This window comes from Hyperolius riggenbachi, chromosome 10 (genome assembly GCF_040937935.1).
Source record: "Hyperolius riggenbachi isolate aHypRig1 chromosome 10, aHypRig1.pri, whole genome shotgun sequence".
Lineage (NCBI taxonomy): Eukaryota > Metazoa > Chordata > Amphibia > Anura > Hyperoliidae > Hyperolius > Hyperolius riggenbachi.
Window position 1 is genome coordinate 68,597,923 of NC_090655.1, and position 18,512 is coordinate 68,616,434.

General features: G+C 45.8%; 1 protein-coding gene across 1 annotated transcript in view; it reads right to left on the reverse strand.

Annotated features, from left to right (window-relative positions):
- The window catches only part of GFRA1 (GDNF family receptor alpha 1), a 304,386-nt gene that overhangs the window by 219,590 nt on the left and 66,284 nt on the right, over window positions 1-18,512 (reverse strand). Inside the window, exon 3 of the mRNA XM_068257931.1 lies at window positions 10,170-10,253. Within this exon, the coding sequence (XP_068114032.1) occupies window positions 10,170-10,253 (84 nt within the window). The remainder of the gene's footprint in view (window positions 1-10,169; window positions 10,254-18,512) is intronic.

Below are 18,512 nucleotides of genomic sequence, written 5' to 3' on the forward strand. Positions count from 1 at the left end.
GTCTGTTATTCCAGCGCTTGTACAAGCACACAAATTCCATCAGCGCAAAACAACATATCCATGTAAACACACTGTTTTATTCCTATCCTGTAGCATTCTATATGTTGTTGGATCCCTGAGGACAAGGGGAGGGGCGGCTGTGCTGTGAAGTGCTCTGAGATGCACATTTTGCCCCCCCATGTGATCAGAAATGACAGTCATGGACCCCCTGCCATCATCACCAGCAGGATAAGGATTTTGAAGCTCCAACAAAGTGGACAACTCCACACTGAGGTTTGTGAAAAGCTCTGATTGACAAACAGGCAAGCTTATGGTGCCCATACATGGTACACTAAAAACGTAACATTTTCCCTTCTATTTGACCAAAATGATTGAATCGAAAGAAAGTTGAAAAATATATATTTTTTTTAGATCAAGGAAAATGAACGATTATCCATTTTTTTTTAAATTAAAATCTGATCGGACATGTTGGAAAAATCTTTATATTCGATCTAATGGAATAAACTAAATTATCTAATCGAAAAAAAATGTACCATGTATGGGCACCGTAAGCCTGCTTGTTTTCCATGTAGAAATATTCCACTCTGTTTATTTTCCCACCATGCACCTGTTCCATCATGCCAAATAACAGTTTATAGCCTGCATAGAGGTTATTTACAGCTGTTACGGGTTCAGTCCACAAGCAAATGTAAAATAAATCGCAGATCTGATAACAGCGGACAAAACAATGCAGAGATGCTAAATATTTAAACAGGCAACAAGTCATGTATTTTCGCAACAGCATTGACATAAAATTTAGCTCCTTGTTTTGAGCTCTGCTGAACAGCCGGGGTGAAGCACACAGAGACATTTCAAAATAAACAACGACACTGCCAGCGTGAAACGAGCCCTTATTGTGGCATAATTGTTCTGGCACTATTCGGGGACTTATAACAGATCCATCTCAATCTGTTACAATGGGTACCAATCATTTGATCATCATTTAGCATGCATTTTTAGCACCCAGGTCTTCCCAATAGCACATTAAAAATGCATGCCAACAACGGGGCTCAATAATAAAAAAAAATCTTTAATTTTATGTCTTCTTTTTACATTTAAAGAAAACCTGTAACTACAAAAAGTTCCGCTGGGGGGTACTCACCTTGGTACGGGGAAGCCTTCGGATCCGATCGAGGCATCCCTCGTCCTCCTGTGTCCCACAGCGGTCTCGCTGTGCCCACTCCGAACAGCGGGCATGTTTGAGTCCACCAGGAGAAAAGTGCTATGCAAATACTGGAATTATTATCTCTCTGCATTACCCCAGTGCTTTAACTACAAGAGCTCACTGTCCATATGAACAAGTGAAGTATGGTCAAATATGAATATCTTCTACAGCTATGCATAATCAAGTGAAGAATGTAGCAGCTGAAATGCTTCCAGTGAGCTGGCCACTCTTTCTGAAAGGCTGGTTAAGTACCCTAAGCCTGGTCTTTGACACGCCCCTCGTCCTCGTAGGTTTATGCAGGGCCGGCCCGCCCATGAGGCGGGGTGAGGCAGGTTCCTCAGGCGGCAGGAAGTGGAGGGGCGGCACCAGACATAAAGAGGAAGTGTGACTGCGGAGAGGAGAGAGAGTGCAGGCTGCAGTGCAGACTCTGCAGTGAAGTCCGGCTGCTCCTTTGGTGCCCGACCCCGTCACCGACCCCGTGCCTGCACTGCACACGCGGTGAGTGACCCTCCACTGAGAACTAGTCCGCCCGGACTGTGTTCTGGCTGGGACCCGCCACCCATTAAGCTGTGCACCGCCCGCCCGCCATTTCTGCTGCCACGTGCCACCTATGATGCCGCCAGGCCCGGCCTCCGAGTCCGACGACTCCGAGCTCTGTGGCCTCTCCTGTCTCCTCCAAGGCTGTGACGCAGCGCTGCCTAAGCCTGCTGATGGCGGCGGCTGCCGCCCGCTCTGCTGCCCTGCCTGATTGTCACGGACACGGTCAGTCACTGAGCGCCGCCGTCGTGACCGTGACTATGATGATGAGCTTGGCTGGCTGCCGCCGGCCGTTGTCGACCGGGGGGGGGGGGGGGGGGGGTGCCTTCACGATCTTTGCCTCAGGCAGCACGCGTACTCACGCGGACTAGCGACAGTTGTGGGGAGGTGCGGCGGCGACTGTCGCCATGCGATTGAAACTTTCAATCGCATGGCGACATGAGCGGCGGGCGACAGTTCGGGGTGCGCGCGCGTGCGGCGGCCCATACTCACGGGCGACCTGTTGCCGCAACACGCGCGCGCCGCGTGTTGAGGCGACAAAAGTCCCTCGTGAGTATGGGCCATAAGAGACGCCGAGTCAGTTCACAGCGGCAGCCCGGAGCAGCAGGCAGGGCTACGGTAAGATGGCCGCCCGAAGCCCTGCTCTGCAGACTTGGAGTCTGCAGTGCAGGGCTTCGGGCAGCCATTTTCCCGTAGCCCTGCTCACCGGGTAATGCAGGCTGCTGCAGGAAGAAAGAGTATCGTGGGAGCTGAGCTGCGCGTCACAAGGAGGTCGGAAGAGGAGGAGGTCGGAACAGGAGGTCTTCTGACTAGGTGAGTAAATGGGTTTTTCTTTTCTTTTTCAGGTGGTGCTGCTGATTGTGGTCAGAACTGCTGAGCATTGTGCATATTGGGGTCAGATCTAATAAGAATTGTGCATATTGGGGTCATATCTGATAACGGTTGTGCATATTGGGGTCAGATCTGATAACGGTTGTGCATATTGGGGTCATATCTGATAACGGTTGTGCATATTGGGGTCATATCTGATAACGGTTGTGCATATTGGGGTCATATCTGATAACGGTTGTGCATATTGGGGTCATATCTGATAACGATTGTGCATATTGGGGTCATATCTGATAACGATTGTGCATATTGGGGTCATATCTGATAACGATTGTGCATATTGGGGTCATATCTGATAACGGTTGTGCATATTGGGGTCATATCTGATAACGATTGTGCATATTGGGGTTATATCTGATAACGGTTGTGCATATTGGGGTCCTATCTGATAACGGTTGTGCATATTGGGGTCATATCTGATAACGGTTATGCATATTGGGGTCATATCTGATAACGATTGTGCATATTGGGGTCATATCTGATAGCGATTGTGCATATTGGGGTCATATCTGATAACGATTGTGCATATTGGGGTCATTGAACGTGTTTTTTGTTCAAATCTGCTCACATTACGTGTATTTTCTTGAGAAAACCTGCACAATTATGTGAACTTTCTGGGGAAAGGGTCACCAAAACTTGGGCCCTCTGTCTTTGCGTTGCACTTTTAAAGGGAACCCGAGGTGAGAATAATATTGAGGCTGCCATATTTAACTCCTTTTAAAGGACACCCGAGGTGACATGTGACATGATGAGATAGACATGTGTTTGTACAGTGCCTAGCACACAAATAACCATGCGGTGTTCCTTTTTTTCTTTCTCTGCATGTAAAAGTTAAATATCAGGTATGTAAGTGGCTGACTCAGTCCTGACTCAGACAGGAAGGGACTACAGTGTGACTCTCACGGATAAGAAATTCCAACTATAAAACACTTTCCTACCCGAAAATGGCTTCTGAGAGCAGGAAAGAGATAAAAAGGGTCAATAGTTCATACATTTTAGCTCTGGCATACTTCAATGAATGTGTCATTGAGCAAAAACAACAAAACAGTTAAAACATAAAAAGTAGATTTAAACATAAAATAAAACTGTGGAATATCTATGGAAAATCATTTTTAGGAGAACGAAGATAGTTACAATTGTTTATTTAATTTGTTTATTTTCGCCTCGGGTATCCTTTAAGTAATACCAGCTGCCTGGCTGCCGTGCTGGTCCTCTGCCTCTAATTCTTTCAACCATAGACCCTGAACAGGTCAGGGGTTTCTGACAATATTGTCAGAACTGACACGATTAGCTGCATGCTTGTTTCTGGTGTAATTCAGTTCACTACTGCAGCCAATAGATCAGCAGGGCTGCCAGGCAACTAGAATTGTTTAAAAGGAAATAAATATGGCAGCCACCATATCACTCTCACCCTGGGTTCACTTTAAATTACAGTCAGCCCCGCCCTCATCCGGTCATGACCACGCCCAATTTTTCGCGGCGCCGCGCGAAACGCGCCGCAGGTTGTAGCCACACCCATTTTTTGGACGCGGTCATTAGCTCCCCCGGAAATTGGTCCAGCACCTGCATAGCACCCCCTAAAAAAAATTCCTGGAGCCGCCACTGCTTTCAGTGAACACCCATGACATCTATACTACAGTATGTAAAAAGTAAGACAGGCAATAAATGTTTTAACCACCCCACCCCCGATCAATCAGTGTTATAGATGAGGTGTTGAGCTCTCTAATGAGCAGCCTGTACTGTCCCTTGGAGAGGGAAGGAGAAGATGAAAAGATGTCCTTTGCTGCTCCCAGCAGTCACTAGAATAGTCGTATTGGTCTAGTCTTAGCTCATCTCGACCTATCGCTGAGGGAAAAGCTTCTGATGCTGGAGGGGGCGGGGATGCATCTATGCAAATGCGGGGGGGAAAAAAATCATAGCTTTGTGGCACATTGTGTTGGGAGAATAATTTTTTTCCATAAAGATGGATGAGGCTCTATAAAACACAGAATAATAACATAACACATCAAGTTAATAGAGTCCCTAAAATATCCCCAGTTACTTCCTAAAAAACCTTCTTTCTTCCAGTGCTTGCAATCAGCTGAGAAAGATGACTAAAAATAGTAATGCCTCATTTGCTTCAGTTCTCCTTTGTTTCCTAATTCTGACACAAACCGCCATTGTGCTAATAGCAATTCCTTTTTGTACAGCAGGCGGGATGTGCTCACTGTATTGTTATTCCTATTGATTTATACAGAGCTAAGATCATCCGGGGGCATGGTAAATACTATATAATGCAAGCAAACTACATGGACAACAAAAGGAGATAATACACTACATACGTTGTGCAATCTAGACAGAGTAATAAGCTGTTACAGCAATGAAAATATATCCATACCAAGACACAGTGGTCTATCTAGGGTATTTTACACCCGGTGCTGATTATTTACAGAACCCCCGCCCCCCCATCAAACACATTTTTGGAGGGGGTGGTGCGCTAGTGGTACCCCCCATATGACATCCCTGGTGGTCCGATGGTTCCCCCTCCCTGTCCGCTTATAGCTTACCTGGCCTTGCCCCCTTTTAGCTTTGTCTGGTGGTTTAGTGGCACCCCCCTATATAGCTTGATTGGTGGTCCAGGTACAGTGGTGCCCACCATAGCTTCCCTGGTGTGGTCTAGTGGTACCCCGTCCCTGCTATCCTTAATGCCCTCCCTGGAAGTCTGTCCTCCTCCTGTGTCCCCTTGCAAAGTGCGGGTGCACCGGTGTGTCTTCTCTCACCTGTTCCTGATGCCTTCATGTCCGCCTGATCAGAGAGTCACCGGCTGCTGTGGAGCATGGAGGAATCAGGAGCAGGTAAGAAATCTACAAGATGCACTGCTGCACCCACCCTCTGCAAGGGGACACAGGAGGGGGACCCATGGAGAAGGAGGGAGGATTGATATCAGCCCCCTTCCATGGTGACACCTGGTGTGCCCCCCCCCTGCTTAGTACGCCACTGCCAAGACACTTGTATTGTTTTGTTTTATTTTTTTACCAGTAGCTGCTGCAGTCATATCTCTCAACCACTTCAACAAGTCATTGTAATTTCCCACGGCGCTAGACAAGAGCTGACTAGACAGGCGAAATATTAAATATTTCTTCCAATGATAACTTTTACAGAGCAAACATTTCTAGAAGGTTATAAATTACAAGTGTTATTCCTGCTTAGTGCCTCTTCCAATGTCAATGACACTCCACGGAGTGCTATTTTAAGAAGAAAAACTTTTACAAATGGCTTCAAAAACAGACCCGTTTCCAGGGCAAGTCTGCTGGGCATGGAAAGCAGAGTGCTGTCTCATAGCAGCCTGGCCAGGATCCAATCCAATCATTCTCAGGGCCGACCGGCGGCAACTCAAGGCCACACGTATTCCCGGCTTCTGAACAAGTGACCTCTCTCACCAATGTCTTTGCTTCGCTTCTCCTTCTCCTGTCCGTTCATCCCTCAAAAATGTTAAAATCTGTTCCACAGATACTAACAGAGCCTCAAATAGAGTGGCTTTACAACTACAGGTGTGAAAGTTTAGAAATGTACATTTTTTTTTCCAGCAAATTTCCAGTACTTTCACTAGCCAGAAGCAAAGTATTCAATACAGGCAGGGGTGTAACAATAGACTCTGCAAGGGATGCAGCCACAGAAGGCCCAGAAGCCACAGGGGGGCCCTTACTGAGAGAGTGACAACTAAGGGCAAGGAGAGAAAAAAAACGTTCTGCTCTCTGCACAATTGTTCTAATGACTGCATCTGCTCAGCCAGTGATAATGAATCATACACAGTTTTGTAGACAGTCCCTGTTTAGTGTGCAGGGGGAGGGCGCCCCATCCAAACTTTTGCAGGGGGGCCCAGTGATTTCTAGTTACGCCCCTGTACACAGGTTTCAACTACTGTATTTTAGGCTAAAAAGGCTAGATATCCTTTCTAAAAGTTTCTTACCTTACAGCACACCTGAACTGAGGGGGATATGGAGGCTGCCATATTTATTCCCTTCCAAACAATGCACATTGCCTGGCTGTCCTGCTGATCCTCTGCCTCTTATACTTTTAGCCATAGACCCTAAACAAGCATATGCAGATCAGGTGTTTCTGACTGATGTCTGACTGGATTTGCCACATGCTTGATTCAGGTGTGTGATTCAGCCAACAATCAGCAAGACAGCCAGGCAACTGGTATTGTTTAAAAGTATTAAAATATGTCAGGCTCCATATCGCTCTCACTTCAGATGTTTCCAGCTTGTTGATGAGTATAGAAGAATAATGATAAGGAGCATTGCCCTTTTATACAAGTCAAACTAGTTTCTAGTTTCATGCTGCTTCTCTCTTTATGGCACTGGAACTGTGTAGCCTGTGTTACAACTGAAGCAAAGCCTCATGGGAAATATACTCTCAGGACATATGAATGTGACATCACTGAAGCCAAAAGGCTGGTATGGCAGCCAAGCAACATTTCTTCAAAAAGGAATACAGATTGCAGCCCCTTAATCCCAATCACCACATTCCCTGTTAAAGAGACACTGAAGCGAAAAAATATATATGATATAATGAATTGTTTGTGTACTATGAATAATTACTAGAAGATTAGCAGCAAAGAAAATAGTCTCATATTTTTATTTTCAGGTATATAGTGTTTTTTCTAACATTGCATCATTCTATAATATGTGCACATTACACAACACTCAGCATTCAAAATGAGTCTTTCAGAGCAGTCTGTGAAGTAATGACCTCTCCTCTGGCAGAGGAAAAGTAAAAAATTAACTAACAGTTGAGATAATAAAAGTCAGAAAACAGCCCTCTCCACGACTTTGAAAGTCGTAGAGCTTAATGGCTTTTTTGTATAGAGATAACAACTGGAGTTTCTTAACTCTTCCTGTACTGGAAACAATTAGGCTGATGTATCTGATCTTAATGTTTTATTTCTTAGCTGTACTACACATACAAATCATAATATCATAGTTTTTTTTCGCTTCAGTGTCTCTTTAAGGCCTGGAACCCACTAGAGCGCTTTTTTGAGCATTTAGGGATCGCTATAAATTGCAAGCCATTTCCCTAAACGCACTGCTAATGTAAATTAATGAAACAAATTCCACAGTATCGATTGCAAAATCGCAATTGCAGGAAATGCAGCATTTTAGGAGCGTTTGCGCTTCAATGTAAAGTATTGAATCGCTGGCAAATCACTCATGAATCGCTACACATAGCGACTTGTGCGCATTTTTAATTACTGTACACTGTAAAAAAATGATAATAATTTGAAAGGACCAATCAGAATAAAATCACAAATCACTATCACAATCGCAGGCAAAAAGCTTTTTAAAATCGCTGCTAAAATAGCCAGAAAACGCTCATGAAATCGCTTACAAGACGCTAATTAAAAACGCTAGCGATTGCGCTAGTGATTTGTAACTTGCAATGCGTTCCAGGCTTCAAGCTGATTTCTTAAATCACAATCCGGAACCTCTCCTGAAGAATACTTTGTTAATGCAGGGAATGCTGAATTTTCATTAGAGGCAGCTGCTAAAATATGTAACTTAAAGGACATCTGAAGTGAGAGACATGTGGAGGCTCCCATATTTATTTCCTTTTAAACAACACTTGTTGCCTGGCAGTCCTGCTGATCATTTATGCATCAGTAGTACCTGAATCCCACACCCAGGTCTGGATTTCTGGAAAGGGCATATAGGCCCAGGCCTTGGGCGGCTGCTGCCCATTGGGCGCAGCTGGACATGAAAGAGAGGTGGTTACAGGTCCAGACATGGTGGCTGGATAGTGTAATGGTTATGTGCTCTGCCTCTGACACAGGAGACCTGGGTTCGAATATTGGCTCTGCCTGTTCAGTAAGCCAGCACCTATTCAGTAGGAGACCTTGGGCAAGACTCCCTAACACTGCTACTGCCTATAGAGCGCGTCCTAGTGCCTGTAGCTCTGGCGCTTTGAGTCCGCCAGGAGAAAAGCGCGATATAAATGTTCTGTGTTTGTTTACATAGGGAAAAGACGGCTGTAAATGAAAAAGGAACAGAAAAAGGGCAGCTGTATATCAGAGATGAGCTGTTGCTCATGGAAGAGGGGGCAGCACATGTAATGGGAGGGCTGCTACTGAACATGGAATAGGCACAAGACAGTTGGCCTAGGGGTGGAAAAAGTATAAATACGGTCTTGCACACAGCTGAAAAAAAGCATGCAGCAAATCCTGTCAGCCTGAGTGCCTGATCTACATGCTTGTTCAGGGTCTATGACTAAAAGTATTACAGGCAAAGGATCAGCAGGGCGGAAAGTCAATTTATGTTGTTTAAAAGGAAATTAACATGGCAGCCATGGCAGCCTCCATATCCCTTTCACTTTAGGTGTCCCTTAAAGGTATAATGGACACTACTGCTGGGAAATCTCACCACTATGGGAGGGGAGGAGACACGAGCTCATCAGCATCGCTAGGGCCTTTGATCCGGGGCACCGGCCTGGAACCTGTTGCCATGGTGCCCTAGATCGATTCAGTTGCAGGAGGGGGCACTGGGCAGAGCGGTGGGGGGGGGGGGGGGGTGGAGCGGGCAATTACAAACTCACAGGGGGCGTTGTAACCAAGGTGACGGACGCCGGAGGAGGAAGTCGGAAGGAGCTGGAGGCTGTGTCTGTGGCGATCGGAGGTGAGTTTGTAACTGACCGCCCCCCCCCCCGCCCCTCCGCCCAGCTCCCCGCCTCCTTACTCCCGCCTCCCTCGGGGAAGCTACCTATCTAACCTATACTGGGGGAAGCTGCCTATCTAATCTATGCTGGGGGAAGCTGCCTATCTAATCTATACTGGGGGAAGCTGCCTATCTAATTTATATTAGGGGTAGCTGCCTATCTAATCTATAGTGGGAGAAGCTACCTATCTAATTTATACTGGGGGAACCTACCTATCTAACCTACACTGGGGGCAGCTACCTATCTAACCTACGCTGGGGGGAAGCTACCTATCTAATCTACACTGGGGGAAGCTACCTATCTAACCTACGCTGGGGATAGCTACCTATCTAACATATGCTGGGGGCAGCTATCTATCTAATCTACGCTGGGGGAAGCTAAATATCTAACCTACACTGGGGGCAGCTACCTGTCTAACCTACGCTGGGGGAAGCTACCTATCTAACCTACGCTGGGGGAAGCTACCTATCCAACCTATACCAGCCAGCCGAAGACAAGACAAAAGCCAGGTGAGGGGCTTATATATGTGAAATGCTGCCTATTGAATATGTTTAAGTTACGCCACTGCTATGTTCATGCACATTTAGCGCCACCTTTGACCGCACCCACTTTGCGCAGCACAACCACACCCATGTTTAGCGCGCCGCACATTCATTCCCTCTTGGTGCCCAGGGGTGCCCCGGATCTCAAAGGAACCTAGAAACGCCCCTGTACGAGCTACTATGCTGAAATCTTAACTCAGCGGGTTTTAAGATGCACAGAAATCCAATGTATAATTCAGTCCACCAGTGCCCATAAGAGCAGGTGAAAAAGCAAATATTGATCGCTGTGAGTCTTTGGCGCTCCTTACCTGTCAGGCTGGAATCCATCTTGAAGATGTCGGTGAGACGGGTGTTGACAGGTTCGTAGGGAGAATCTTCCAGAAGCTCATTTCCTGCAAGAGAAAAAGACAACATAAGTTTTTTAATTTTTCATAAAAAATGGATATCAGAGAAGGGAGAACAATATGAAGGATATTACTCAACAGTAAGTTTGATTAATAAATAATCTTCAGCAAGGAATCTCAGTTATTTTCCATGCTGTCTACATCACGCAACTCGCGCAAAGTCTGCATCACGCCCAACTCATCTAAGCTCAAAGGGTAGACACAAGGGGGCTGAAGTACAGGGCCGGCTCTCTCATGAAGCAAGGTAAAACATTTGCATCAGGTGCAGAGATTACAGGGGCAGCATGTTTGTCCAGGAAGAGGAGCTGTGAAAGGGAACCACGCTCAGCAACAGGGGGCTTGTTACAATCGAGGGAAGCCTCATAAGGATTCTGAGGCTTCCCACTCTAAATAGTAAGCAGCAGATTTTGAACCCGTGCTTTGGCTCGGGTTCACTTTAAGACTTGTGGGAGACACACACTGGTAGGCTAGGGTAGCAGGAAAAAAGGGCGCAGGATGAGGGTGGAAGAAAAGGGCACCGCCATAGACGTTAATGCAACTATCGTTAATACGGCGAAAAAAGCAGAGAAAAGGATGCTGCGAAAAATATCGTTAACAACATTAGAACATTATAGTTTTTGACGTAGTTATCATTTTAGAAGCTTGCAACATTATAATTTTTGTCATATTATTTCGTATATATATATATATATTATCATTTTTATGTGTAAAATGGTGTTTCTGCAGAGGGAGTGGTTAGGGTTAGGCACCACCCGGGTGGCGGTTAGTTTTAGGCAACACCAGGGGGGGGGCGGTCAGGCACCACCAGGGGGGTGGTTAGGGTTAGGCACCACGGGGGGGGGGGGGGGGGGGGGTTAGGGTTAGGCACCACCGGGGGTAATTAGTGTTAGGCACCACTGGGGGGGGGGGGGTAATTAGGGTTAGGTGCCACTGGGGTTAGTTTAACCACTTGAGGACCACAGTCTTTTCGCCCCTTAAGGACCAGAGCCTTTTTCTCCATTCAGACCACTGCAGCTTTCACGGTTTATTGCTCGCTCATACAACCTACCACCTAAATGAATTTTACCTCCTTTTCTTGTCACTAATGCAGCTTTCTTTTGGTGCTATTTGATTGCTGCTGCGAGTTTTAGTTTTTATTATATTCATCAAAAAAGACATGAATTTTGTCAAAAAAATGATTTTTTTTTTACTTTCTGTGCTGACATTTTTCAAATAAAGTAAAATTTCTGTATACATGTTTGTCCAAATTTATTCTGCTACATGTCTTTGATTAAAAAAAAATCCATTCAGTGTACAGGATCTTCTCAAAAAATTAGCATATTGTGATAAAGTTCATTATTTTCTGTAATTTACTGATAAACATTAGACTTTCATATATTTTAGATTCAAATACACACAACTGAAGTAGTTCAAGCCTTTTATTGTTTTAATATTGATGATTTTGGCATACAGCTCATGAAAACCCAAATTTCCTATCTCAAAAAATTAGCATATTTCATCCGACCAATAAAAGAAAAGTGTTTTTAAAACAAAAAAAGTCAACCTTCAAATAATTATGTTCAGTTATGCACTCAATACTTGGTCGGGAATCCTTTTGCACAAATGACTGCTTCAATGCGGCGTGGCATGGAGGCAATCAGCCTGTGGCACTGCTCAGGTGTTATGGAGGCCCAGGATGCTTCGATAGCGGCCTTAAGCTCATCCAGAGTGTTGGGTCTTGCATCTCTCAACTTTCTCTTCACAATATCCCCCAGATTCTCTATGGAGTTCAGGTCAGGAGAGTTGGCAGGCCAATTGAGCACAGTAATAGTGAAAAATGACACTTTGTTTAAAAAACATAAAAATCAATTTCCGCTAACTTTTGACAAAAAATAAAATATTCTATGAACTCGTCATACACCTAACAAAATAGCTTGGGGTGTTTTTTTTCTAAAAAGAGGTCACTTGTGGGGTTCCTATACTGCCCTGGCATTTTACGGGTCCAAAACCGTGAGTAGTCTGGAAACCAAATGTCTCAAAATGACTGTTCAGGGCTATAAGCATCTGTAAATTTTGATGACAGGTGGTCTATGAGGGGGCGAATTTTGTGGAACCGGTCATAAGCAGGGTGGCCTTTTAGATGACAGGTTGTATTGGGCCTGATCTGATGGATAGGAGTGCTAGGGGGGTGACAGGAGGTGATTGATGGGTGTCTCAGGGGGTGGTTAGAGGGGAAAATAGATGCAATCAATGCACTGGGGAGGTGATTGGAAGGGGGTCTGAGGGGGATCTGAGGGTTTGGCCGAGTGATCAGGAGCTCACACGGGGAAAATTAGGGCCTGATCTGATGGGTAGGTGTGCTAGGGGGTGACAGGTGGTGACAGGAGGTGATTGATGGGTGTCTCAAGGTGTGATTAGTGGGGGGAATAGATGCAAGCAATGCACTGACGAGGTGATCAGGGCTTGGGTCTGAGGGCGTTCTGAGGGTGTGGGCGGGTGATTGGGTGCCCTAGGGGCAGATAGGGGTCTAATCTGATGGGTAGCAGTGACAGGTGGTGACAGGGGGTGATTGATGGGTAATTAGTGGGTGTTTAGAGAAGAGAACAGATGTAAACAATGCACTTGGGTGGTGATCTGATGGTGGGTCTGCAGTCGATCTGATGATGTGAATGGGTGATCAGATTGCCCGCAAGGGGCAGGTTAGGGGCTGATTGATGGGTGGCAGTGACAGGGGGTGATTGATTGGTGGCAGTGACAGGGGGTGATTGATGGGTGATTGATAGGTGATTGACAGGTGATCAGTGGGTTATTACAGGGAAGAACAGATGTAAATAATGCACTGGCGAATTGATAAGGGGGGGTCTGAGGGCAATCTGAGCGTGTGGGCAGGTGATTGGGTGCCCGCAAGGGGCAGATTAGGGTCTAATCTGATGGGTAACAGTGACAGGTGGTGACAGGGGGTGATTGATGGGTAATTAGTGGGTGTTTAGAGGAGAGAACAGATGTAAACAATGCACTTGGGAGGTGATCGGACATCGGGTCTGCAGGCGATCTGATGGCGTGGGTGGGTGATCAGATTGCCCGCAAGGGGCAGGTTAGGGGCTGATTGATGGGTGGCAATGACAGGGGGTGATTGATGGGTGGCAGTGACAGGGGGTGATTGATGGGTGATTGATAGGTGATTGACAGGTGATCAGTGGGTTATTACAGGGAAGAACAGATGTAAATAATGTACTGGCGAATTGATAAGGGGGGTCTGAGGGCAATCTGAGCGTGTGGGCGGGTGATTGGGTGCCCGCAAGGGGCAGATTAGGGTCTGATCTGATGGGTAACAGTGACAGGTGGTGATAGGGGGTGATTGATGGGTGATTAGTGGGTGTTTAGAGGAGAGAACAGATGTAAACAATGCACTTGGGAGGTGATCTGACGTCGGGTCTGCAGGCGATCTGATGGTGTGGGTGGGTGATCAGATTGCCCGCAAGGGGCAGGTTAGGGGCTGATTGATGGGTGGCAGTGACAGGGGGTGATTGATGGGTGATTGACAGGTGATCAGGGGGGATAGATGCATACAGTACACAGGGGGGGGGGGGTCTGGGGAGAATCTGAGGGGTGTGGGGTGATCAGGAGTCCCCAGGGGGCAGTTTAGGGAATAAAAAAAAAAAAAAATAGTGACAGGGAGTGATTGATGGGCGATTAGGGGGGGGTGATTGGGTGCAAACAGAGGTCTGGGGGTGGGCAGAGGAGGGTATCTGAGGGGTGCTGTGGGCGATCAGGGGGCAGATCAGTGTGTTTCAGTGCAGACTAGGGTGGCTGCAGCCTGCCCTGGTGGTCCCTCGGACACTGGGACCACCAGGTCAGGAGGCAGCCTGTATAATACACTTTGTATACATTACAAAGTGTATTATACACTTTGTAGCGGCGATCGTGAGGTTAACAACCCGCCGGCGCTTCCGAACGGCCGGCGGGTTGTCGTCGCGGGTGGGCGGAGCCAGTTGCCGGGGGAAGTGCGCATCACCAGTGACGCGATCGCTCCCCCAGCATGCCGAAAGGACGCAACGCCCATGGGCGTATTGCGGTCCTTTCGGCGTCCACTTTGCCGCCGCCCGTCGGCTGTGGGCGGTCGGCAAGTGATTAAGCACCACCAGGGGAGGGTTCTGTGTGACAGTAGGGTTGGGTTAAGCTGTATTGTTGAATTACGTAACAATTTTTTACGTTAATATCTTTTGATTATTATTTCCCGTCTGTAATTACAATGTTATTTACCGTTAACCAAGTTTGACAACGATGTTTATCGTTATCAAATTGCGTTATCCACCTGCGCCATTTCGTTATCAAGCCAAGCCCTTTTTTCACTGCGCCCTTTTTTCATGCACACTAGGCTACTGGCTTTTTCTCCAATCTAATTACCCTGTTTGGCCCTTTCTGGAACTGTATCCTGACTGTGGAGTATAATGGGTTAGACTTTTTCAGCAATACAAGAAAAATAAATTACAAAATGGCTTGCCTAGATACTAGAGAGATAATACTGATTTCCTATGAAAGTGGATTTTTCCTTTAAGACATTCAGTTATCATTAGCAAACATATGCAGCCGAGAGCTCTCTCCTTATTAAAAAGCTGGAAGCAGGTTTAATTGGGTCCCCCGTGCTGTCCAGCAGGGCCGGGAGGTCTGAGCGGTGCTGATGTGGAGTTGGAGGGGGAAATCTATGTGTCTATATAGTTTTTATCCTTCAGTTGATCTATAGGCAGCACACATCCCCCGTTCATCTACTTTACATAATGCAGCAATTACAACAGGTGTTTTTCCTCATGCTGTTTCCTTTTATGGGCCTTTATTGCTTTCTGACTTGCTCCTGACTCTCTTCACCTGAAGGGTTTCTTTTCTCTTTACGAGTTCTATTAACAATAGGGAAGTTTCTATGACTCAGAAATCGATGTTTGTTTTCGGTTATTCTCTATGTGAAAGTTGTTTGTTTTGGTGCTCAGAATCTTTGCATTGGCTCAGTGACTGGAGCTCATGAGCTTTGTTCTGTGCTGTGCTACCTGTATGTCTGATAATGCAACAATTGCACGCCGCGGTCCCAGCACAGGTATGCTTCCATGTAAAGCTGATCTTTATCTGAGGAATAACAGCTGCATTATACAGTTTTATTGTTGCTTTTATTTAAAGCTAAGCTCCAGGCAACTGGATGTTATTTATAACAGGCAGAGCAGGATCATCCAACACGCAACCAAGGCAGGTACCTGGGGCCTAGTGGGTGTAAAGGGTTGCACAAGCCACCTTCTCTGACCTCTTTCCACTTCAGTTTACCAAAAAGAAAACAAGGGGGGCCCAAATCTACTACCTTGCCTAGGCTCCATTACATCTTAAAGGATACCCGAACTGACATGTGACATGATGAGATAGACATGTGTATTTATAGCACCTAGCACACAAATAACTATGCTGTGTTCCTTTTTTTCTTTCTCAGCCTGAAAGAGGTAAATATCAGGTATGTAAGTGGCTGACTCAGTCCTGACTCAGACAGGAAGTGACTACAGTGTGACACTCACTGATAAGAAATTCCACTTTTTATCTCTTTCTTGCTCTCAGAAGCCATTTTCTGCTAGGAAAGTGTTTTATTGTTCAAATTTCTTATCAGTGAGGGTCACACTGTAGTCACTTCCTGTCTGAGTCATGACTGAGTCAGCCACTTACATACCTGATATTTAACTCTTTCAGACATAGAAAGAAAAAAAGCAACACAGCACAGTTATTTGTGTGCTAGGCACTGTACATACACATGTCTATCTCATCATGTCACATGTCACTTCAGGTATCCTTTAATCCATCTCTAATAACAGGGCATGTAAGCATCTCCAATCAGTCTCATGTGAGTCTCTTGCACAGCAGCACTGGGACTTGAAGGAGGAGGTGCAGCACTGGTACAGACCTCAGGTCCATACACACCCATGACATCCACAGGGATATTGTTAGCGATCAGACGTGCTAGAAAATCAGGCATGCATGAAATAGAGGCGCAAGGAAAAATGGGCATGGGATGAAGCCAATTTAACTCTAAACTATAAATACCATCGTGAATTAAGCACCAAATTCAAATGAAAAAAATATTTACAGTGGTAATGACGAAAGTAAAACATTGGTAAATGTTATAGATATTTTACTATGGCTAAACCTAACCCTACTCTCACACAGAACCCTCCACTACCGATGCCTAAACCTAACTCCCCCTTCTTGGCGCCTAACTTTAAAACTTCCCTCCCTGACACCTAACCATAAAACTTCCCTCCCTGACACCCATCCTGATGCCTAACCTGAACCAACCCCCCCACATCCCTACCTCTTCTGCAAATAACATAAATGCAGAAAACAATTAATTTCAAAAACCATACATTTCAAAACTCAAATTTTCAATAACAAAACATATTGGTTGAACAGGCCTGGCGCCTGCTATTTATAGCTTTCTGCTTTTGGTGCCCAACAGACAATATTTGCATTAGCGCCAGTGGCATAGCTAAGAAGCCATGGGTCCCAGTGCAAGTTTAGCATTGGGCCCCCCCAGGCACGCTATAGATAACAATTGATACAACACATCAAAACCAATCAAGGACAACCACAGTGTCAGAGGTGCAAGAAGGGGATAGGGAACTGTGTGTTAACCAGTTCGGCCTATCTGGACGAGTTTCCTCGTCCAGATAGGCACTGCTGCTTTCCCAGCGTGGTGCGCGCGATTGGGCGCGCACCCGCCGCCCGCCGCTAGCCCCCCGATTAGTGAATGGGAATATAATTCCAATTCACCGATCTAACATCCCCGCAGAAATACCGACGCTTTCTCTCCAGAGAGCGCGGTATTTCTGCCCCCAGGAAACTTTTCCCCAGCATTTTAGTTCCTGGATGCGAGATCGTTCGCATCCAGGACTTTTTTCTCTGTGGCCATCTTTTGGCCAAATAGTTAACTGCACCCACATACATTTTTGATTAAAAAAAAATAATAATTTTACATTTAAAATTAGCAGTTTCCCTCCCACACCAAAAATTACCCACATACACTTTTTTTATTAAAAAAAAAAAAAAATACTACAAAAAAAAAAACATAACTAGTTACCCAAAGATCTGAACTTTTTAATTATGCATGTCAAGAGAATGTTATTATATTATTTAAAATTATAAGCTTATAAATAGTGATGGACACAAATTGAAAAAATGCACCTTTATTTCTAAATTAAATATCGGCACCATAAATTGTGATAGGGACATCGTTTAAATGGTGTAATAACCGGGACAGATGGGCAAATAAAATACATGCGTTTTAATTACGATACCGTATATTAATTTCAAACTATAATGGCCAAAAACTGAGAAACAATGAATTTTTTCCGTTTTTTTCTTATTCTTCCTGTTAAAATGCATTTACAGTACAGTGGCTCTTAGAAAAATGTACCCCCCAAAGAAAGCCTAAATGGTGGTGGAAAAAACAAGATATAGATCAATTCATTGTGATAAGTAGCAATGAAGTTATAGGCGAATGAATGGGAGGTGAACGTTGCTCGGATGCATGAGATTTTCGGCACTGCGGCGATGAACCGGTTAATTATCACTACTATTCAAATCAACTATAGAAGTGAATATTATCAGCCCAGGACCAATAAAGAGCTAATATTGTGTTTGAGGGGTGGGCCCCTCGGGGCCCCTCTAGCCCAAGGGCCCCGATGCGGTCACCACCTCTGCAACCCCTATTGCTACGCCACTGATTAGCGCCTAGGGTTGTCCATTACCCACTGGGAACCGAATTTCCGGCTTCCAAAATCATACTTAATTGTTAAAGAGAGCCCGAGGTGGGCTCAAAAAAAAAAAAGTAGGCTACCTGATCTAGGGGGCTGAGCGGGATCAGTTGCCGCAAAAACCGACGCTCCCTGACGCTCCTGCGGGCTGCAATAGTCACAACGCTGACCATATAGGTCACGACGCTGCAAGGAGAGACTGTGTGTCTTTCGTAGCGTGCAGGGAGGCGGGGAAGTGGCAGGGGGCAGGCCAGGGAGAGAGAGCTGCCCAATGGCAGCTCTGGAAACCCTAGAGGATCAGGGAATCCCTCTCCCTGTGTTTACCTCCAAGATAGTGATAAATATTGTAGCTAATCTCGGGGGGCCATAGCGTGGCGGGGGGGGGGGGGAGCGGCGGGGGACGACGACACAGAAGCATGTCATGAGGCAGAGAACATGCCTCTGTGTCCCATCTGAGCCCCATCTGCCCACCTCGGGTTCTCTTTAA